This window comes from Mustelus asterias, unplaced genomic scaffold (assembly GCF_964213995.1).
Source record: "Mustelus asterias unplaced genomic scaffold, sMusAst1.hap1.1 HAP1_SCAFFOLD_965, whole genome shotgun sequence".
In the NCBI taxonomy this organism is placed as follows: Eukaryota; Metazoa; Chordata; class Chondrichthyes; order Carcharhiniformes; family Triakidae; genus Mustelus; species Mustelus asterias.
Window position 1 is genome coordinate 70863 of NW_027590911.1, and position 24138 is coordinate 95000.

General features: G+C 45.3%; 1 protein-coding gene across 1 annotated transcript in view; it reads right to left on the minus strand.

Annotated features, from left to right (window-relative positions):
* Window positions 1–15391: 15391 nt before the first annotated feature.
* Window positions 15392–24138, minus strand: part of LOC144487672 (pancreatic secretory granule membrane major glycoprotein GP2-like) — a 53261-nt gene continuing 44514 nt past the window's right edge. Inside the window, exons 7-8 of the mRNA XM_078205754.1 lie at window positions 17616–17698; window positions 15392–16755 (exon numbers count right to left, since the gene is read on the minus strand). Coding sequence (XP_078061880.1) covers window positions 16690–16755; window positions 17616–17698 — 149 coding nt within the window. The 3' untranslated portion in view covers window positions 15392–16689. The remainder of the gene's footprint in view (window positions 16756–17615; window positions 17699–24138) is intronic.

Genomic DNA, 24138 nt, shown 5'->3' on the forward strand with positions numbered 1-24138 from the left:
AGAGTCCTTGGAGCCAGGGAGTCTGGAGAAATGGCCATTAATTCTACTAGGGGCGGCATGGTGGCACGATGGTTAGCACTGCTGCCTCACAGTGCCAGGGACCTGGGTTCAATTCGCAATTTGGGGTCACTGTCTGTGTGGAGTTTGCACGTTCTCCTCATGTCTGCGTGGGTTTCCTCCGGGTGCTCCGGTTTCCTCCCACAGTCCACAGACTTGCTGGTTAGATGCATTGGCCGTGCTACATTCTCCCTCAGTGTGCCCAAACAGACACCAGAGTATGGTGACAAGGGGATTTTCACAGTAACTTCATTGCAGTGTTAACATAAGCCTACGTGGAACTAATAAATAAACTTTTAAAAATGTTATTATTCATGTGGGTCACAGAATTAAAGGAGTTGTTTTCAAGGTAAAAATAATTAGTTTACATTTCTGTTTGGATCATCTCCCATGGAGATCGATTGTGGGGACGAGGGAGGTTCATTTCTTTATTATTCCATGTGTTTGCTCACAGAATCAGACAGTCAGCAGTTCAGTTTAGTAACAGGCAGAAACAGTTGGAGCTCACTGAGGCAAGGGAGCAAAACAGATAAATGCTAGACAGACCTGTAACTTAAGCAGAAAAAATGCAAACTTGATTGTTCACTGCATGGAACGTGGGCGGGAGCTCATGTCCAGTTTGCAGACAGAGTTTGTTAAGAGAAAAGAGACTGGGAGAGTTGCTCAGTATGGAGATGGATGAAGAGATCTTCAGCAACCTTCCTAGAAACCCTACAGAAGGTGGGGACAGATGAGAATGGGGATAGGGTTTGCTGCTCAAAACTGTGTCTTTCCAAATCCAGGACATAGAGGCCATTAGGTTCCTGATTTTAAAATCACTGAGCGTGAATTCAATGAGGCCCAAGCTTAAGCTTAGAAGGCCACAGTTGTGAGGTTTTGAAACAAAACTGGAGAATTGTTTAATCAAAAGCTAATGGAAGGATCTCTGTGAAATTTTGTACCTTGGACAATAACTAGAATGCTGAAGAGAAATTCCAGAAAACTGCAGCATCCTTGGTTTGCATTCCAAAAGGAGAAGCGAAGGAATCCTCAAGATCTCATGAAGTATAATGGAACTCTTGACTGGAGTTAGGAACTGAAAGGTATTTGATTTGATCTGGCTTTTTTTATTGTCACATGTATTACAATAATAGCAGGGGCACCAACTCCTGAGGGCCCGGTTTCATCAGGTTCTGATCCTGCGAAAGAAGACACATGGGTAAGCGTAAGGGAGGGCCTGGGCAGCATGCAACTTACTTGAAAAAGTTCATATGAGTGAAAGTTTTGTGGCTCCTCACTTCTGCGGCGTACCCTGACCTGCTGGTCATTTACGGAACTCTCTGCTGCCTCCTCTGACAGCTGCATGGTTTTCCTCTCAAAGGGGGTCAGGAGATGCAGCTCAGGGACCCCACCACCTGTCATCTCCGGCTCCTTTCAACTATGTGCCATCTTATGCTGCATAGAGTAAAGGGAGTGATTGAAAGCCTGGTGGCTGGAAGGCCCCGGGGTGTCTGTAGGGCATTTGGTATATAGAACATAGAACATAGAAAAGCTGCAGCACAAACAGGCCCTTCGGCCCACAAGTTGCGCCGAACATGTCCCTACCTACTAGGCTTACCTACAACCCTCTATCTTACTAACTTCCATGAACTTATCCAAAAGTCTCTTAAAAGATCCTGTCGAATCCGCCTCCACCACCACTAGCGGCAGCCGATTCCACGCACCCACCACCCTCTGAGTGAAAAACTTACCCCGAACATCTCCTTTGTACCTACTCCCCAGCACCCTAAACCTGTGACCACTTGTGGCAACATTTCAGCCCTGGGTAAAAGCCTCTGAGAATCCACTCTATCAATACGTCTCAACATCTTATATTCCTCTATCAGGTCACCTCTCATCCTTCGCCTCTCCAAGGAGAAAAGACCTAGCTCTCTCAACCTATCCTCATAAAGCATGTCACCTAATCCAGGCAACATCCTTGTAAATCTCGTCTGTACCCGTCCTATGGCTTCCACATCCTTTCTGTAATGAGGCGACCAGAACTGGGCACAGTACTCCAGGTGGGGTCTGACCAGGATCCTATACAGCTGCAGCATTATCTCCCGATTTCTAAACTCAATTCCTCTCTTGACGAAGGCCAGTATTCCATACGCCTTCTTAACCACAGCCACCACCTGCGACGCTGCTTTGAGTGTCCAATGAACCCGGACCCCAAGATCCTTCTGATCTTCCACACTGCCAAGCATCTTACCCTTAATATTATATTCTTCCATCCCATTCGACCTGCCAAACTGAACCACCACACACTGATCTGGGTTGATGTCCATCTGTCACTTTTCCGCCCAGTCTTGCATCCTATCAATGTCTCGTTGCAACTGCTGACATCCCTCTACACTATCCACAACATCACCAACCTTTGTGTCATCAGCAAACTTGCCAACCCATCCTTCCACTTCCTCATCCAGGTCATTTATAAAAATCACAAAGAGCAAGGGTCCCAGAACAGATCCCTGGGGCACTCCACTGGTGACCGACCTCCATGCTGAAAAAGACCCATCTACAACCACTCTTTGCCTTCTGTGGGCAAGCCAGTTCTGAATCCACAAGGCAATGTCCCCTTGTATCCCATGCCCCTTCACTTTCTCAATGAGCCTTGCATGGGGCACCTTATCAAACACCTTGCTGAAATCCATATAAACTACATCTACCACTCTTCCCTCCTCTATGTGTCGAGTTACATCTTCAAAAAATTCAATTAGGCTCGTAAGGCATGATCTGCCTCGGACAAAGCCGTGCTGGCTATTTCTGATCATACTATTCCTCTCCAGATGTTCATAAATCCTGCCTCTCAGGATCTTCTCCATCAAATTACCAACCACTGAGGTTAGACTCACTGGTCTATAATTTCCCGGGCTATTTCTTCTCCCTTTCTTGAATAATGGAACCACATCCGCAATCCTCCAATCCTCCGGAATCTCTCCTGTCTCCATTGATGACGCAAAGATCATCGCCAGAGGCTCAGCAATCTTTTCCCTCGCCTCCCACAGTAACCTGGGGTACATCCCAGCCGGTCCCGACGATTTATCTAACTTGATGCTTTTCAAAAGCTCCAACACATCCTCTTTCCTAATGTCCACATGCTCAATCTTCTCAGTCCACTGCAAGTCTGCACTGCAACTACCAAGATCCTTTTCCACTGTGAATACTGAAGTAAAATATTCATTTAGTACCTCTGCAATTTCTACCGGTTCTATACAGACGTTCCCACCATCCCGTTTGATAGGTCCTACTCCTTCACACCTTATCTTCTTGCTCTTAACATACTTGTAGAATGCCTTGGGGTTTTCCTTTATCCTGTCTGCCAAGGCCTTCTCATGACCCCTTCTTGCTCTTCTAATTTCCCTCTTAAGTTCCTTCCTACTAGTCGTATACTCTTCTAGATTTCTAACATTACCAAGCTCCCTGAAACCTTTGTCGACTTTTCTTTTCTTCTTGACTAAATTTGTTACAGCTTTTGTGCACCACGGTTCCTGTAACCTACCATAACTCCCCTGTCTTATTGGAAGGTTGCTGTGCAGAGCTCCAGACACATTTTCCTTGAAATTTGCCACATTTCTTCTGTACATTTCCCTGAGAAAACCTCCTTCCAATTTATGCCTCTAATTTCCTGCCTAATAGCCTCATAATTGTCCTTACTCCAAATAAACACTTTCCTAGCTTCACTGATCCTATCTCTCTCCAATGCTAATGTAAAGTAGATAGAGTTATGATCACCATCCCCAAAAGGCTCACCCACTGAGAGATCTGACACCTGCCCAGGTTCATTCCCGAAGACCAAATCAAGTACAGCCTCTCCTCTTGTAGGCTTATCCACATACTGTGTCAGGAAGCCCTCCTGAACACACCTAACAAACTCCTCCCCATCTAAACCCCTTACCCTCGGGATATTCCAATCGATATTTGGGAAATTAAAATCTCCCATCACGACCACTCTGTTATTATCACATCTCTCCAGGATCTGCTTCCCAATCTGCTCCTCCACATCCCTACTACTATTGGGCGGCCTGTAGAAAACACCCAGTAAAATTATTGACCCCTTCCTGTTGCGAACCTCCATCCACAGAGATTCCGCAACAATCCTTCTGTGGCGTCCATCTTTTCTACAGCCGTGACACTATCCCTGATTAACCGTGCCACTCCCCCACCTCTTTTGCCTCCTTCCCTGTACCTCCTGAAACATCTGAAACCCGGCACTTGAAGTATCCAATCCTGTCCCTGAGATAACCAAATCTCTGTAATGGCCACCACATCACACTTCCAAGTAGTGATCCACGTTCTAAGCTCATCCATTTTGTTCACTACACTCCTTGCATTAAAGTAAAGACATCTCAACCCTTCGGTCTGAGCTCTCCCCTTCTCCGTCACCTGCCTATCCTCCCTCTCACACTGTCTACAAGCCCCTTTTATTTTTACTCTAACCTCCTCTCTCCCAGTCACCACATTTTGATTCCCACCCCCCAACCATTCTAGTTTAAACACTCCCCAGTAGCCTTAGCAAACCTTCCCGCCAGGATGTTGGTCCCCCTGGGATTTAAGTGAAACCCGTTCTTTTTGTACATAAGAACATAAGAAATAGGAGCAGGAGTAGGCCATCTAGCCCCTCGAGCCTGCCCCGCCATTCAATAAGATCATGGCTGATCTGACGTGGATCAGTACCACTTACCCGCCTGATCCCCATAACCCTTAATTCCCTTACCGATCAGGAATCCATCCATCCGCGCTTTAAACATATTCAGCGAGGTAGCCTCCACCACCTCAGTGGGCAGAGAATTCCAGAGATTCACCACCCTCTGGGAGAAGAAGTTCCTCCTCAACTCTGTCTTAAACCGACCCCCCTTTATTTTGAGGCTGTGTCCTCTAGTTTTAACTTCCTTACTAAGTGGAAAGAATCTCTCCGCCTCCACCCTATCCAGCCCCCGCATTATCTTATAAGTCTCCATAAGATCCCCCCTCATCCTTCTAAACTCCAACGAGTACAAACCCAATCTCCTCAGCCTCTCCTCATAATCCAAACCCCTCATCTCCGGTATCAACCTGGTGAACCTTCTCTGCACTCCCTCCAATGCCAATATATCCTTCCTCATATAAGGGGACCAATACTGCACACAGTATTCCAGCTGCGGCCTCACCAATGCCCTGTACAGGTGCATCAAGACATCCCTGCTTTTATATTCTATCCCCCTCGCAATACAGGCCAACATCCCATTTGCCTTCTTGATCACCTGTTGTACCTGCAGACTGGGCTTTTGCGTCTCATGCACAAGGACCCCCAGGTCCCTTTGCACGGTAGCATGTTTTAATTTGTTTCCATTGAGATAGTAATCCCATTTGTTATTATTTCCTCCAAAGTGTATAACCTCGCATTTATCAACGTTATACTCCATTTGCCATATCCTCGCCCACTCACTCAGCCTGTCCAAATCTCTCTGCAGATCTTCTCCGTCCTCCTGCAGTAGAGTGTGACAGTTGGTGTCTCAGTGAGGGAGTGCTGCTCGGGCTGCAGTAGAGAGTGACAGTTGGTGTCTCAGTGAGGGAGTGCTGCTCGGGCTGCAGTAGAGAGTGACAGTTGGGGAAGTGTGGGGAAGTTTTTTTTTTTTTGTTTTCTTTTTTTCTTGCTGGTAATGGCTTCAGGGATGGCAGTTCAGGCAGTATGCTGCATCTCCTGTGGGATGTATGTGGTGAGGAAATCCAGTAGTGTTTCAGGAGATTTTAGTTGTAAGAAGTGCATTAGATTGCAGCTTCTGGAGGAGCGTGTAAAGGAGCTGGAGGGGGAGGTAGAGGAACTCCGCATAATTCGGGAGGCGGAGGTGGAAGTTGATAGGAGTTATAGAGAAATAGTAACTCCTAGAAATGAGGCTTGGGTCAATGCCAGGAGGAGGGGTAAGAAGCAATCGGGAAGACAATCCCCTGGGGCGGTTCCCCTCCATAATAGGTTTTCGGTGCTGGAGGCTACAGTTGAGGAGGAATCAACTGAGCATAGAGAGCAGATCTCTGGGGGTGAGCCGAGTGAGAAAGCTCAGGTGGTTAGGGGCTGTAAAAGACTGGGCCTTGTGATTGGGGACTCCACAATTAAGGGGACAGATAGGAGGGTCGGAACTAAAGGTAGGGACTCAGGGTTGGTGTGTTGCCTACCAGGGGCTGGGGTCCGGGATGTGTCTGACAGGGTATTCAGGACTCTTAGGGGGGAGGGAGATAAACCACAAGTTATTGTACATGTGGGGACACACGACATAGGGAGGATAGGGGAAGGGGATATTAGGCAGGGATTTATGGAGTTGGGGTGGAAACTAAAGGCCAAGACTGACAGAGTGGTTATCTCTGGACTCTTGCCTGTACCACGGGATAGTTTAGAGAGGAATAGGGAGAGGGAAGGTTTGAATTCATGGCTGAGGGGATGGTGCAGGAGGGAGGGGTTCAGGTACTTAAGCAATTGGGGCTCGTACTGGGGAAGGTGTGACCTCTATGAGAAGGATGGTCTACACCTTAATCAGAAGGGGACCAATATCCTGGGGGGTAAATTTGCTAAGGCCATGCAGGGAGGTTTAAACTGATTCGGGGGGGGGGAGGGATCCTGAGTAGTGGGGCTGAAAGTGAGGGATGCATGGATGGGGACTGCAATGCACGGCATTGCAGAGGTGGGGTGGAGCAGGGTTTGAAATGTGTATACTTCAATGCCAGGAGTATTCGCAATAAAGTGGGTGAACTTGCAGCGTGGATCAGTACCTGGGACTTCGATGTTGTGGCTATTTCAGAGACATGGATAGAGCAGGGGCAGGAATGGATGCTGCAGGTCCCGGGGTTCAAATGTTTTAGTCGAAGTAGGGAAGGAGGTAGAAGAGGGGGAGGGGTAGCATTATTGGTCAGAGATTGTATCACAGTGTCAGAGAGGAGGTTTGATGAGGACTTATCTGTTGAGGTAGTATGGGCGGAGATTAGAAATAGGAGAGGAGAGGTCACCCTGTTGGGAGTCTTTTATAGACCTCCTAAAAGTTCTAGAGAGGTTGAGGAAAGGATTGCGGAGTCAATCCTGCTTAGGAGTGAAAGTAATAGGGCAATTGTTATGGGGGATTTTAACTTGACTAATATTGACTGGAATTGTTATAGCTCTAGCTCGTTAGAGGGGTCAGTTTTTGTTCAAAGCGTGCAGGAAGGTTTTTTGACTCAGTATGTAGACAGGCCAACTAGAGGTGAGGCTATATTGGATCTGGTGCTGGGAAATGAGCCAGACCAGGTGCTAGACTTGGAAGTTGGTGTGCATTTTGGTGATAGTGACCACAATTCGGTTACGTTCACCTTAGTGATGGAAAGGGATAGGCATGAACCTCGGGCCAGTGGTTTTAGCTGGGGGAAGGGTAATTATGAGGCTATTAGGAGAGAATTAGGAAACATAGGTTGGACTAGGAGATTACAGGGACTGGGAACGTCCGACATGTGGAGTTTTTTCAAGGAGCAGCTACTGCGAGTCTGTGATAGGTATGTCCCTGTCAGGCAAGGAGGAATTGGTAGGGCTAGGGAACCGTGGTGCACCAAAAAAGTTTCTTTGTTGGTTAAAAAGAAAAAGGAGGCTTATGTTCGGATGAGACGTGAGCACTCGGGTAGTGCACTAGAAAGCTTTAGATTGGCTAAGAGGGAGTTGAAGAGCGAGCTTAGAAGGGCTAAAAGGGGACATGAGAAGACTTTGGCGGATAGGGTTAAAGAGAATCCTAAGGCGTTCTATAGGTATGTCAAGAACAGAAGGTTGGTTAGGGCAAGTTTAGGGCCAGTTATAGATGGCAGAGGGAAGTTATGTGTGGAACCGGAGGAGATTGGTGAAGCATTGAACCAATATTTCTCTTCGGTGTTCACGCAAGGGGACATGAATATAGCTGAGGAGGACACTGGGTTGCAAGGGAGTAGAATAGACAGTATTACAGTTGATAAGGAGGATGTGCAGGATATTCTGGAGGGTCTGAAAATAGATAAATCCCCTGGTCCGGATGGGATTTATCCAAGGATTCTCTGGGAGGCAAGAGAAGTGATTGCAGAGCCTCTGGCTCTGATCTTCAGGTCGTCGTTGGCCTCTGGTATAGTACCAGAAGATTGGAGGTTAGCGAATGTTGTCCCATTGTTTAAGAAGGGGAACAGAGACTTCCCCGGGAATTATAGACCGGTGAGTCTCACTTCTGTTGTCGGCAAGATGTTGGAAAAAATTATAAGGGATAGGATTTATAATTATTTGGAGAGTAATGAATTGATAGGTGATAGTCAGCATGGTTTTGTGGCAGGTAGGTCGTGCCTTACTAACCTTATTGAGTTTTTTGAGAAAGTGACCAAGGAGGTGGATGGGGGCAAGGCAGTGGACGTGGTATATATGGATTTTAGTAAGGCGTTTGATAAGGTTCACCATGGTAGGCTTCTGCAGAAAATGCAGATGTATGGGATTGGGGGTGATCTAGGAAATTGGATCAGGAATTGGCTAGCGGATAGGAAACAGAGGGTGGTGGTTGATAGTAAATATTCATCATGGAGTGCGGTTACAAGTGGTGTACCTCAGGGATCTGTTTTGGGGCCACTGCTGTTTGTAATATTTATTAATGATCTGGATGAGGGTATAGTTGGGTGGATTAGCAAATTTGCTGATGACACCAAAGTCGGTGGTGTGGTAGACAGTGAGGAAGGGTGTCGTAGTCTGCAGGAAGACTTAGACAGGTTGCAAAGTTGGGCCGAGAGGTGGCGGATGGAGTTTAATGCGGAGAAGTGTGAGGTAATTCACTTTGGTAGGAATAACAGATGTGTTGAGTATAGGGCTAACGGGAGGACTTTGAATAGTGTGGAGGAGCAGAGGGATCTAGGTGTATGTGTGCATAGATCCCTGAAAGTTGGGAATCAAGTAGATAAGGTTGTTAAGAAGGCATATGGTGTCTTGGCGTTTATTGGTAGGGGGATTGAATTTAGGAGTCGTAGCGTTATGTTGCAACTGTACACAACTCTGGTGCGGCCGCACTTGGAGTACTGTGTGCAGTTCTGGTCCCCACATTACAGGAAGGATGTGGAGGCTTTGGAGAGGGTGCAGAGGAGGTTTACCAGGATGTTGCCTGGTATGGAGGGGAGATCCTATGAGGAGAGGCTGAGGGATTTGGGATTGTTTTCGCTGGAAAGGCGGCGGCTAAGAGGGGATCTTATTGAAACATATAAGATGATTAGAGGTTTAGATAGGGTGGATAGTGATAGCCTTTTTCCTCTGATGGAGAAATCCAGCACGAGGGGGCATGGCTTTAAATTGAGGGGGGGTAGTTATAGAACCGATGTCAGGGGTAGGTTCTTTACCCAGAGGGTGGTGAGGGATTGGAATGCCCTGCCAGCATCAGTAGTAAATGCGCCTAGTTTGGGGGCGTTTAAGAGATCCGTAGATAGGTTCATGGACGAAAAGAAATTGGTTTAGGTTGGAGGGTCACAGTTTTTTTTTTGTTTTTTTTTTAACTGGTCGGTGCAACATCGTGGGCCGAAGGGCCTGTTCTGCGCTGTAATGTTCTATGTTCTATGTTCTATGTTCCACTCGATTCACTTTTCCACTTATCTTTGTGTCGTCTGCAAACTTCGTTACCCTACACTCCGTCCCCTCCTCCAGATCATCTATATAAATGGTAAACAGTTGCGGCCCGAGTACCGATCCCTGCGGCACGCCACTAGTTACCTTCCTCCAACCGGAAAAACACCCATTTATTCCGACTCTTTGCTTCCTGTCGGATAGCCAGTCCCCAATCCACTTTAACACACTACCCCCAACTCCGTGTGCCCTAATCTTCTTCAGCAGCCTTTTATGGGGCACCTTATCAAACGCCTTTTGGAAATCCAAAAACACCGCATCCACCTGTTTTCCTCCATCAACCGCCCTAGTCACATCTTCATAAAAATCCAACATGTTCGTCAAGCACGACTTTCCCCTCATGAATCCATGCTGCGTCTGATTGATCGAACCATTTCTATCCAGATGCCCTGCTATCTCCTCTTTAATAATGGATTCCAGCATTTTCCCTACTATAGACGTTAAGCTGACCGGCCTATAGTTACCCGCCTTTTGTCTCCTTCCTTTTTTAAACAGCGGCGTAACATTAGCCGTTTTCCAATCAACCGGCACTACCCCAGAATGCAACGAGTTTTGATAAATAATCACTAACGCATCCACTATTACCTCTGACATTTCTTTCAATACCCTGGGATGCATTCCATCCGGACCCGGGGACTTATCCACCTTCAGTCCCATTAGTCTACCCAGCACTGCCTCTCTGGTAACATTAATTGTATTAAGTATTTCTCCTGCTGCCAACCCTCTATCGTTAATATTTGGCAAACTATTTGTGTCCTCCACCGTGAAGACTGACACAAAAAACTTATTTAAAGACTCAGCCATATCCTCATTTCCCACTATTAACTCCCCCCTCTCGTCCTCCAAGGGTCCAACATTCACTCTAGCCACTCTATTCCTTTTTATATATTTATAAAAACTTTTACTATCATTTTTTATATTAATTGCTAGCCTAGCTTCATAGTCTATCCTTCCTTTCTTTATCGCTTTCTTAGTCTCTCTTTGTTGTTTCTTAAATTTTTCCCAATCACTTGTTTCTCCACTATTTGTGGCCACTCTGTACGCAGCTGTTTTTATTTTAATACTCTCCTTTATTTCCTTCGTTATCCACGGCTGGTTCTCCCTTTTCTTACAATCCTTGTTTTTTGCTGGAATATATTTTTGCTGAGAACTGAAAAGGATCTCCTTAAAAATCCTCCACTGTTCCTCAGCTATCCTACCTGCCAGCCTGCTCTCCCAGTCTACCTTAGCCAATTCATCCCTCATCCTATCATATTTCCCTCTGTTCAAACAGAGGACACTGGTTTGGGACCAAACTTTCTCCTCTTCCATCTGAATCAGAAATTCGACCATATTGTGGTCACTAGACCCAAGAGGGTCCTTCACAATAAGATCCTTAATTCTACCTACCTCGTTACACAATACCAGATCCAAAATAGCTCGTTCCCTCGTCGGTTCCGTAACATGCTGTTCAAGGAAACTATCCCGACAGCATTCTAAGAACTCTTCCTCCATTCCACCCTTACCGACTTGAGTCTGCCAGTCAATGTGCATGTTGAAGTCCCCCATGATTATTGCCGTTCCGTTTTTACACGCATCCCTTATCTGCTTGTTTATAGCCCTCCCTACCTCAACATTATTATTTGGGGGCCTATATACCACACCTACTAGTGTCTTTCTCCCTCTACTATTCCTCATCTCTACCCATAATGATTCCACGTTTTGTTCCTCAGAGCCTATGTCATCCCTCAGTACTACCCTGATATTATCTCTTATTAATAGCGCGACCCCACCACCTTTTCCTTCCTGTCTATTCTTCCTAAACGCCTGATACCCCTGGATATTCATCTCCCAGTCCTGGTCACCTTTCAGCCACGTTTCTGTAATGGCCACTAGATCGTACCCACTCGTGCTGATTTGCACCATCAACTCATTTACCTTGTTCCGAATGCTTCGTGCATTCAGGCAAAGTGTCCTTATTCCAGCTTTTATCTGGACCCGCTTTGATGAGTCGCGAACACCCTCTCCCTCTACTCCCTTATCTAAATTACCGCCTTCATTCACTTGCACCCTCTCCTCTACCATTAATTTTGTAATTCCCCTTACCCCTGCATCCTCCACCCCATCAATTAGTTCCTTGATCCTAGTCAACTCTTCTAGCTCCCCTCCCCCCAACCTATCTAGTTTAAATTCTCCCCAGTAACCTTAGCCAACCTACCGGCCAGGATATTGGTCCCCGTGTGATTCAAGTTCCACCCGTTTTTTGTATACAGATCACCCCTGCCCCTAAAGAGGTCCCAATGGTCCAGGAACCTGAATCCCTGCCCCCTGCACCAGTCCCTCAGCCACACATTCATCTTCCACCTCACTCCATTCCTGCCCTCACCTTCCCGTGGCACAGGCAGTAATCCTGAGATTACTACCTTTGCTTTCCTCTTTCTCAGCTGTCTCCCTAATTCCCTGTACTCCCTTTTCATGACCCCTTCTCCCTTCCTACCCACATCAGCGGTACCAATATGTACCGCTACCTCAGGCTCCTCTCCCTCCCACCTCAGGATTTCCGGGACGCGACTAGCGACATCCTGGATCCCGGCCCCAGGGAGGCAGACCACCATGCGAGAATCCCGCCTACCTCCGCAGAAACGCCTGTCTGTCCCCTTCACCATTGAGTCCCCGATTAATACCGCCTTCCTCCTCTTTTCCTTAGCCCTCTGAGTTACAGGGCTGGACTCCACTGCGGAGACACGGCCACTGCTGCTTCCCCCAGGCGGGCTGTCCCCCCCAGCAGTACTCAAGCAGGAGTACTTGTTGTGCAGGGGCAAATCCACTGGGGTGCTCTCAACCACCCTAGCCTTACCCTTCCTGGCCATCACCCACTTGGCCTCCTCCCGTTGCCCTGGTGTGACCACCTGATGATAGCTCTTGTCTATCACCTCCTCATTCTCCCTCATCAGCCTAAGATCCTCGAGCTGCAGTTCCAGCTCCCTAACACGGTCCCTCAGGAACCGCAGCTCGACACACCCCTCACAGATGTGGATGTCCGGGAGGCCAGATGCCTCCAGGACCTCCCACATCCTACACTGGGAACAACACACTGGTTTCACACTCATACTGGACACTTTATGTCAAGTAAGACAGTGAAAAGTTAATAAGAGTGTAAGGAAACAAAAACTCACCCCTGCTCGTCCAAGCCCTGTGAGCCAAAGCCCTGACAGCTCACTCAACTTCCCACTCACTCTGCTGCCCGCTACGATGCTGCCCGCTGTATACTTTGGTGCGCTTTTAAACCCTCCAAAAACTTCCCCAGGCCTCTCCTGGCCCGACTTCCGGTTTTGAAAAAAACCTCCGATTTTAAACCCAAAATTAACTGAAAAAATAAAGAATTAATTAAAGTCAGAAAACCCACTCTCTTACCCTCAGCCTGCTCCTGGGAACAAATCCCTGATATTAACAACTGATATTAAACCCAAACAACTGAGATTAAACCCAAACAACTGATATTAAACCCAGAACAACTGAGATTAAACCCAGAACAACTGATATTAAACCCAAACAACTGAGATTAAACCCAAAACAACTGAGATTAAACCTAAACAACTGATATTAAACCCAAACAACTGAGATTAAACCCAGAACAACTGATATTAAACCCAAACAACTGATATTAAACCCAAACAACTGAGATTAAATCCAAACAACTGATATTAAACCCAAACAACTGAGATTAAACCCAAATAACTGATATTAAATCCAAACAACTGAGATTAAACCCAAACAACTGAGATTAAACCCAAACAACTGAGATTAAACCCAAACAACTGAGATTAAACCCAAATAACTGATATTAAATCCAAACAACTGAGATTAAACCCAAACAACTGAGATTAAACCCAAACAACTGAGATTAAACCCAAACAACTGAGATTAAATCCAAACAACTGAGATTAAATCCACAACAACTGGGATTAAACCCAAACAACTGAGATTAAACCCAAACAACTGAGATTAAATCCAAACAACTGAGATTAAATCCAAACAACTGAGATTAAATCCAAACAACTGATATTAAACCCAAACCACTGAGATTAAATCCAAACAACTGAGATTAAACCCACAACAACTGAGATTAAACCCACAACAACTGGGATTAAACCCAAACAACTGAGATTCAATCCAAACAACTGAGATTAAACCCACAACAACTGAGATTAAATCCAAACAACTGATATTAAACCCAAACAACTGAGATTAAATCCAAACAACTGACATTAAACCCAAACAACTGAGATTAAACCCAAACAACTGAGATTAAACCCAAACAACTGAGATTAAACCCAAACAACTGAGATTAAATCCAAACAACTGACATTAAACCCAAACAACTGAGATTAAACCCAAACAACTGAGATTAAACCCAAACAACTGAGATTAAACCCAAACAACTGAGATTAAACCCAAACAACTGAGATTAAATCCAAACAACTGAGATTAAATCCACAACAACTGAGATTAAATCCAAACAACTGAGATTAAACCCAAACAACTGAGATTAAACCCAAACAACTGAGATTAAATCCAAACAACTGACATTAAACCCAAACAACTGAGATTAAATCCAAACAACTGAGATTAAACCCAAACAACTGAGATTAAACCCAAACAACTGAGATTAAATCCAAACAACTGAGATTAAATCCACAACAACTGAGATTAAATCCAAACAACTGAGATTAAACCCAAACAACTGAGATTAAATCCAAACAACTGAGATTAAATCCACAACAACTGAGATTAAATCCACAACAACTGGGATTAAACCCGAACAACTGAGATTAAACCCAAACAACTGAGATTAAACCCAAACAACTGAGATTAAACCCAAACAACTGAGATTAAATCCAAACAACTGAGATTAAATCCACAACAACTGGGATTAAACCCGAACAACTGAGATTAAACCCAAACAACTGAGATTAAACCCAAACAACTGATATTAAACCCAAACAACTGAGATTAAACCCAAACAACTGATATTAAACCCAAACAACTGAGATTAAATCCAAACAACTGACATTAAACCCAAACAACTGAGATTAAATCCAAACAACTGAGATTAAATCCACAACAACTGAGATTAAATCCACAACAACTGGGATTAAACCCGAACAACTGAGATTAAACCCAAACAACTGAGATTAAACCCAAACAACTGAGATTAAATTAAATTAAATTAAACTGTACAGGTCGCACCTGCCCCTAAAGAGATGAAGAGTAATTTCTTTACTCTAATGGCAATGAATCTTTGGAATTCTCTAACTCGGAGTTATGGGTGCTCCTTTGTTGAATAAATATAAGGCTGGAGCAGACAGATTTGTGGTGTCATAAAATTAGGGGATATGGGGGTGGGTGGGAAAGTGAAGATAAAGCCCAGGATCAGTCAGGATTGGACTGAGTGGCAGAGCAGGCTTGAGGGGCCAAATGGCCTCCTCCTGCTCTTATTTCTTATGTTCTTCTATCTTGTGAACTGCGAGTGTTCATTAGCAGAAAAGCCGGAAAAATATTCAAAGTGAAGCAGGGAGAGGAAGATGAATCCATGGGAAGACAGAGAGTTGAGAATCTGAGAGATAGGCCAGACAACAAGGTGAGTTTCAAACCGTTCCAGGGTGGTTTTAGCTCCTAATTCGATAATCTGGACATCTCTCCAAAAGAAACAGATTTGAAACATTGTGGTCAAGTATTTTGAGATTTATTAAGCACACATTGCATACATTTACACACCCACTTAACTGAGAAACCCACATGTGATGGTGATGGGCTCGAACACGTTACAGTTCCCAGCTGAATAATCAGTTAAACAGACACTTTGCAATCAAAACCCTCGTGATTTTCTCCTGTTTCTTCCGAGGCTTTTCTGAGGCATAGGTTTGGGTTTGTGAAAGCCCATTAATGAGAATCTGATAGACCTGATCGTGTAAAGAAAAAAACAGAAAAAGACAAGCTGTACAGACTCGGCAGGTCAGGCAGGAACTGCGGAGTGAAACACAGTTAATGTTTCAGCTCAAAAGCCAGCACATTGACTCGAAATACTAAATTTTACTGATCTCCACAGACGTTGTTTTGCTGAGAGTGCATCCTTGGCAGGATTTTCCTGTGATTTTAGTCCTAATCATATCTTGCTCACATGAGCAGCCTGGGAATGGAGGGATACAAACGATTGGTCTAGTTGGACCAAGGAGCGGCACAGGCTTGGAGGGCCGAAGGGCCTGTTTCCTGTGCTGTACTGTTCTTTGTTCTTTGTTACACTTTTACATCTTCACAATGGGACCAACAGGGACCGTTCACCGGTTCTATGAATCGAATGGAGTGAAGATACAAACATATTGCTTCCTGCTCCACCAGCAGTATCACTACTCCAGATAAGGAGGATCTGATTGGAGCCAGCATATATCAATTTGGTTAATAAAGCTGATGTAATTTCTTCTTTCACTGGGTTCGTGAGATCAGTTGTCAAATATTTCACTTTTCATACACTCACTTCCTATTCTATAGATAAAACAATAAGCCTGTATTCTATTCTGTACCGACCAACATCAACCTGTCACAACCTTCAGAAAAAGGATGATATCTCCCCAGAATTTAGCTTGGATTAACAGTGGTCTGTTTGCCCATTCACAGGGGGCCCATTCTCAGGGGGCTCCACACAGATCATTCTCTCATTAAGCAGAAAGTTAAAAATGGTCAATGTTGGGTCAATCTCTGTCCAACAGCCCAGTAGTCAGTATTTTCAAATTGAGGGTATGTTTCCCTATTTAACAAAGCAAAAGCTAAAGTTCCCACAATCCTGTCACATGAAGAAGAATCAATAATGATGTAACAGTAGCACACAGCGAGCAATGAATCCTTTGCTAGCTACTTAACATTGTAAGGCAGGACGATTAGTGAGCAAAGCTGTCAAACACACAGGCCATCATGCGCTGACTGATACAATCCATCACCAACAATCTTCTGGAGTAAGCCACAGCCGAGAGTTAATCATCTGCAATACTCAAATGAAGATCCACATCCGGAAATCGATTCTTGAGTGACAGCTGCAGCTATATCACAGACAGGAGACATAATTCATATTGCAGTGAGGGTGCAGGGAAATTGTGAAGTAGAGTTTGGGGACAAAAAGTCACATTCACTGCCAATCACTGTCTGGAACTGCACTGGCCATACGGAACAGGTGACATTGCTTCCAACGTTTGTAGTGAAAATGGGACTGGAGAAATGAGTTCAGTGAGGGAGCGAGAGAAGCAAAGGGGAGACTGGATGAAGCAAAGAAAAAGACAGAGAAATAGAGATGGGCACAGAAAGAAAAGGGAGAAAAAGAAAGAGCAGGACAGACTCAAGGAAAAGAGAGAGAGGGAGGGATGGAGACAAAGCAAGTGGCCGAGTAAGACAGAAGGTGAGAAGAGAGAGAGACAAACATTGAAGGTCGGAGAGAGAGAGATGACAAGAGATCAAGACAGAGAGAGAGAGAGAGTTAGCAAGAAATTGAGAGGGAGACAGAGGACAGACATTGAGGCAGCAACAGAGATGGATAGAGGGAGAAAGAGAGCAAAGGAAAGAGAGAGGAAGACAGAGAGAGAGAGAGAGGTGATCTTGGGGTCAGCAGAGCAATGTGAGGTTGTTTCAGACTTTCTTTGCCCTCAATCTGTGAGGGGTTTGGACCAATGGGACTGGACTGTGACAATGCTCCCCACTTCAGCTACACTATAGAGGTTCAGACACCAACGCAGGAACAGGAGGAGGCCACTCGGCCCTTCAACAGGAGGGTGGTCTGGATAATACAAGGATAATCAGCAGGATAGTGAAGCTGCTTTTAATCTGACATGGAGCTCCTGATCTGTGAATTCAGAGTGAGAGGCAGGAATTGATGTCACCAATATTTAATCTCCAAACAGATTCTCACCTCAAGAATAATGTTCTGCATCACTTCAACACCAACATGTCCCATGAATTTAATCACCAATTTAATCTGCGTGCCGCCAATGCCTAAAGACAAAAATCACAATTTTAGAAGGTTAAACACACTCAGCAACCACACTCTGGTGCCTGTTAGGGACACTGAGGGAGCATTTAGCATGGCCAATGCAACTAAGCAACACGTCTTTCAGACTGTGGGAGGAAACTGGAAGGAAAGCACCCAAAGGAAACCCACGCAGACATGGGGAGAATGTGCAGACTCCGCGCAGACAGTGACCCAAGCTGGGAATCGAACCCGTGTCCCTGGCGAGGCAACAATGCGAACCACTGTGCCTCTGAGATACAGGAAAATGAGAGTGTGTGAGGGAGAGATACAACAAACTACAGAAAATGTGTGAGTGTGAGGAACAGATACAGCAAGATACAGAGAATGTGAGAATGAGAGAGAATGATGCTGCCGATATATGGAATGTGAGCGAGAGAGGGATACTGCCAGATATCTATATATGTATATATACATATATATATGGGATCAGAGGTGAGCTGGCAAGGTGGAAACAGAATTGGCTCAGTCATAGAAGACAGAGGGTAGCAGTGGAAGGGTTTCTGAACGGAGGGCTGTGACAAGTGGCGTTCCTCAGGGATCAGGACTGGGACCTTTGCTGTTTGTAATATATATAAATGATTTGGAGGAAAATGTAACTGGATTGATTAGTAAGTTTGCGGACGACACAAAGGTTGGTGGGTTTGCGGATAGCAATGAGGACCATGAGAGGACACAGCAGGATATAAATCGTTTGGAGGCTTGGGTGGAGAGATGGCAGATGGAGTTTAATCCGGACAAATGTGAGGTAATGCATTTGGGAAGGTCTAATACAGATGGAAAGATACAGTAAATGGCAGAACCATGAAGTGTATTGATAGAGGGATCTGGGTGTACAGGTACACAGGTCACTGAAAGTGGCAATGCAGGTGGAGAAGGTAGTCAAGAAGGCATACGGCATGCTTGCCTTCATCAGCCGGGGCATTGAGTTTAAAAATTGGCAAGTCATGTTGCAGCTTTATTAAACCTTAGTTGGGCCGCACTTGGAATATCGTGCTCAATTCTGGTCGCCACACTACCAGAAGGATTGGAGGCTTTGGAGAGGGTACAGAAAAGATTTACCAGACCGTTGCCTGGTACGGAGGGCATTACCTATGAGGAGAGGTTGGAGAAACTTGGTTTGTTCTATTTGGAATGACGGAGGTTGAGGGGCGACCTGATAGAAGTCTACAAGATTATGAGAGGCATGGACACAGTGGATAGTCAGAAGCTTTTTCCCAGGGTGGAAGAGTCAATTACTAGGGGGCATAGGTTTAAGGTGCGAGGGGCAAGGTTTAAAGGAGATGTACGAGGCAGGTTTTTTACACAAAGGGTGTGGGTGCCTGGAACTCGCTGCTGGGGTTGTAGTGGAAGCAGATACGACAGTGAGTTTTAAGAGGCGTCTGGACAAATACATGAATAGTATGGGAGTAGAAGGATATGGTCCCCAGAAGGGTAGGGGGTTTTAGTTCAGTTAGGCAGCATGGTCGGTGCAGGCTAGGAGGGCCGAAGGGCCTGTTCTTATGCTGTAATTTTCTTTGTTCTTTGTTCTTTCTTTGACATAGAGAATGTGTGCTTGTGAGAAATACAACAAGCTAGAGAGAATATGTCTCTGTGTGAAAGGGAGATACAGCAGAATATAGCGAATGTGTGTACAAAAGAGTGAGTATAAAGAGCTTGGTAGGAAGTTAAAAAGCAGGACCCCAGGGGTAGTAATCTCAGGATTGCTACCTGTGCCACGTGCCAGTGAGGGTAAGAGTAGGATGCTCGGGCGGATGAACACGTGTGGCTGAGGAACTGGTGCAGGGGGCAGGGTTTCAGATTTCTAGATCATTGGGACCTCTTCTGGGGCAGTTGGGACCGGTACAAGAGAGACGGGTTACACCTGAACTACAAGGGGACCAATATGCTTGCAGGGAGGTTTGCTAGTGCTATTGGGGAGGGTTTAAGCTAGATTTGCAGGGGGATGGGAACCAGAGTGCCAGAGCAGGTAGTGGAGCGGGGGTGAAAATAAATGATGTTAATAGTTCATGCAAAATCACAAATAGAAGGGTTGTGTCTGGTGGTAATAATCTTCTGAGGTGTGTCTATTTCAATGCCAGGAGTATTGTGGGGAAGGCAGACGAGCTGAGGGCGTGGATTGACACATGGAATTATGACATTATAGCCATTAGTGAAACTTGGCTACAGGAGTGGCAGGACTGGCAGCTCAATGTTCCAGAGTTCCGATGTTTCGGACGTGATAGAGGCAGAGGGATGAAGGGTGGCATTGCTAGTCAGGGAAAATGTTACAGCAGTGCTCAGGCAGGACAGATTAGAGGGCTTGTCTGCCAAGGCCATATGGGTGGAGCTGAGAAACAGGAAAGGTATGACCATGTTAATGGGGTTGTATTATGGACCACCCAATAGTCAGCGAGAATTGGAGGACCAAATCTGCAGAGAGATAGCAGACAACTGTAGGAAACATAAAGTTGTGATAGTAGGGGATTTTAATTTTCCACATATAGATTGGGACTCCCATATTGTTAAAGGTCTAGATGGGTTAGAGTTTGTAAAATGTGTCCAGGAACATTTTCTAAATCAATAAATAGAGGTACCAACTAAAGAGGATGCAATATTAGATCTCCTATTCGGAAACAAAGAACAAAGAACAGTACAGCACAGGAAACAGGCCCTTCGGCCCTCCAAGCCTGTGCCGATAATTGGTCCAACTAGACCATTCATTTGTATCCCTCCATTCCCAGACTGCTCATGTGACTATCCAGGTAAGTCTTAAACAATGTCAGCGAGTCTGCCTCCACCACCCTACTTGGCTGTGCATTCCAGGCTCCCACCACTCTCTGTGTAAAAAACGTCCCTCTGATATCTGAGTTATACCTTGCCCCTCTCACCTTGAGCCGTGACCCCTCGTGATCGTCACCTCCGACCTGGGAAAAAGCTTCCCACTGTTCACCCTATCTATACCCTTCATAATCTTGTACACCTCTATTAGGTCTCCCCTCATTCTCCGTTTTTCCAGGGAGAACAAGCCCAGTTTAACCAATCTCTCCTCATAGCTAAGACCCTCCATACCAGGCAACATCCTGGTAAACCTTCCCTGCACTCTCTCTAAAGCCTCCACGTCCTTCTGGTAGTGCGGCGACCAGAACTGGACGCAGTACTCCAAATGTGGCCTAACCAGCGTTCTATACAGCTGCAACATCAGACTCCAGCTTTTATACTATATACCCCGCCCTATAAAGGCAAGCATACCATATGCCTTCTTCACCACCTTCTCCACCTGTCCTGCCACCTTCAAGGATTCGTAGACTTGCACACCTAGGACCCTCTGTGTTTCTATAATCTTGATGGCTCTGCCATTTATTGTATAACTCCCCCCTACATTAGTTCTTCCAAAATGCATCACTTCGCATTTATCTGGATTAAATTCCATCTGCCATTTCACCGCCCAATTTTCCAGCCTATCTATATCTTGCTGTATTGTCCGATAATGTTCATCGCTATCTGCAAGTCCAGTCATCTTCGTGTCATCTGCAAACTTGCTGATAACACCAGTTACACCTTCTTCCAAATCATTTATATATATCACAAATAGCAGAGGTCCCAGTACAGAGCCCTGCGGAACACCACTGGTAAGGAGTTTAACAACACCAGGATAAAGTCCAACAGGTTTAATTGGTAGCAAAAGCCACACAAGCTTTCGGAGCCCCAAGCCCCTTCACAGCATGAACACCACTGGTCACAGAGCTCCAGCCGGAAAAAGACCCTTTGACTGCTACCCTCTGTCTCCTGTGGCCAAGCCAGTTTTCTACCCATCTAGCCACCTCTCCTTGTATCCCATCAGCCTTAACCTTCTTAACCAACCTGCCATGAGGGACTTTGTCAAATGCAAACTTTGCCAAACGAGTTAGGACAAGTGACCGAAGTGTGTGTAGGGGAACACTTTGGTTCCAGTGATCATAACGCCATTAGTTTCAACTTGATCATGGATAAAGATAGATCTGGTCCTCAGGTTGAGGTTCTAAACTGGAAAAAGGCCAAGTTTGAAGAAATGAGAAAGGATCTAAAAAGCGTGGATTGGGACAGGCTGTTCTCTGGCAAGGATGTGATTGGTAAGTGGGAGGCCTTCAAAGGAGAAATTTTGAGAGTGCAGAGTTTGTATGTTCCTGTCAGGATTAAAGACAAAGTGAATAAGGATAAGAAACCTTGGTTCTCGAGGGATATTGGAACTCTGATAAAGAAGAAGAGAGAGATGTATGACATGTATAGGCAACAGGGAGCAAATAAGATGCTTGAGGAGCATAAAAAGTGCAAGAAAATACTTAAGAAAGAAATCAGGAGGGCTAAAAGAAGACATGAGGTTGCTTTGGCAGACAAGGTGAAGGATAATTCTAAGAGCTTCTACAGGTATATTAAGAGCAAAAGGATAGTAAGGGATAAAATTGGTCCTCTTGAAGATCAGAGTGGTCGGCTATGTATGGAACCAAAAGAAATGGGGGAGATATTAAATGGGTTTTTGCATTCGTATTTACTAAGGAAACTGGCATGGAGTCTATGGAAATAAGGCAAACAAGTAGGGAGGTCATGGAACATATACAGATTAAAGGGGAGGAGGTGCTTGCTGTCTTGAGGCAAATCAGAGTAGATAAATCCCTGGGACCGGACAGGGTATTCCGTCGGACCTTGAAGGAGACGAGTGTTGAAATTGCAGGGGCCCTGGCAGATATATTTAAAATGTCGGTATCCACGGGTGAGGTGCCGGATGATTGGAGGATAGCTCATGTTGTTCCGTTGTTTAAAAAAGGCTCAAAAAGTAATGCGGGAAATTATAGGCCGGTAAGTTTGATGTCAGTAGTAGGTAAATTATTGGAAGGAGTACTAAGAGATCGGATCTACAAATATTTGGACAGACAGTGACTTATTAGGGAGAGTCAACATGGCTTTGTGCGTGGTAGGTCATGTTTAACCAATCTATTAGAGCTTTTCAAGGAGGTTACCAGGAAAGTGGATGAAGGGAAGGCAGTGGATGTTGTCTACATGGACTTCAGTAAGGCCTTTGACAAGGTCCCGCATGGGAGGTTAGTTAGGAAGGTTCAGTCGCCAGGTATACATGGAGAGGTAGTAAACTGGATTAGACATTGGCTCAATGAAAGATCACAGTAAGAGTTTTAACAACACCAGCAACAGGTTTATTTGGTAGCAAATGCCATTAGCTTTCGGAGCGCTGCTCCTTCGTCAGATGGAGTGGAAATCTGCTCTCAAACAGGGCACAGAGACACAAAATCAAGTTTTGTGTCTCTGTGCCCTGTTTGAGAGCAGATTTCCACTCCATCTGACGAAGGAGCAGCGCTCCGAAAGCTAATGACACTTGCTACCAAATAAACCTGTTGGACTTTAACCTGGTGTTGTTAAAACTTTGACTGTGTTTACCCCAGTCCAACGCTGGCATCTCCACATCAATGGAAGAAGCCAGAGAGTGGTTGTGGAGGATTGCTTCTCTGAGTGGAGGCCTGTGACTCGTGGTGTGCCACAGGGATCAGTGCTGGGTCCATTATTGTTTGTCATCTATATCAATGATCTGGATGATAATGTGGTCAATTGGATCAGCAAGTTTGCTGATGATGCAAAGATTGGAGGTGTACTGGACAGTGAGGAAGGTTTTCAAAGCTTGCAGAGGGATTTGGACCTGCTAGAAAAATGGGCTGAAAAATGGCAGATGGAGTTTAATGCAGACAAGTGTGAGGTATTGCACTTTGGAAGGACAAACCAAGGTAGAACATACAAGGTAAATGGTAGGACACTGAACAGTGCAGTAGAACAGAGGGATCTGGGAATACAGATACATAATTCCCTAAAAGTGGCGTCACAGGTGGATAGGGTCGTAAAGAGTGCTTTTGGTACATTGGCCTTTATAAATCAAAGTATTGAGTATAAGAGTTGGAATGTTATGGTGAGGTTGTATAAGACATTGGTGAGGCCGAATTCAGAGTATTGTGTGCAGTTTTCGTCACCTAATTACAGGAAGGATATTAATAAGGTTGAAAGAGTGCAGAGAAGGTTTACAAGGATGTTGCCGGGACTTGAGAAACTGAGTTACAGAGAAAGGTTGAATAGGTTAGGACTTTATTCCCTGGAACGTAGAAGAATGAGGGGAGATTTGATAGAGGTGTATAAAATTATGATGGGTATAGAGTGAATGCAAGCAGGCTTTTTCCACTGAGGCTAGGGGAGAAAAAAACTGGAGGACATGGGTTAAGGGTGAAGGGGGAAAAGTTTAAAGGGAATATTAGGGGGGGCGCTTCTTCACACAGAGAGTGGTGGGAGTGTGGAATGAGCTGCCAGATGAAGTGGTGAATGCAGGCTCACTTTTAACATTTAAGAAAAACTTGGACAGGTACATGGATGAGAGGGGTGTGGAGGGATATGG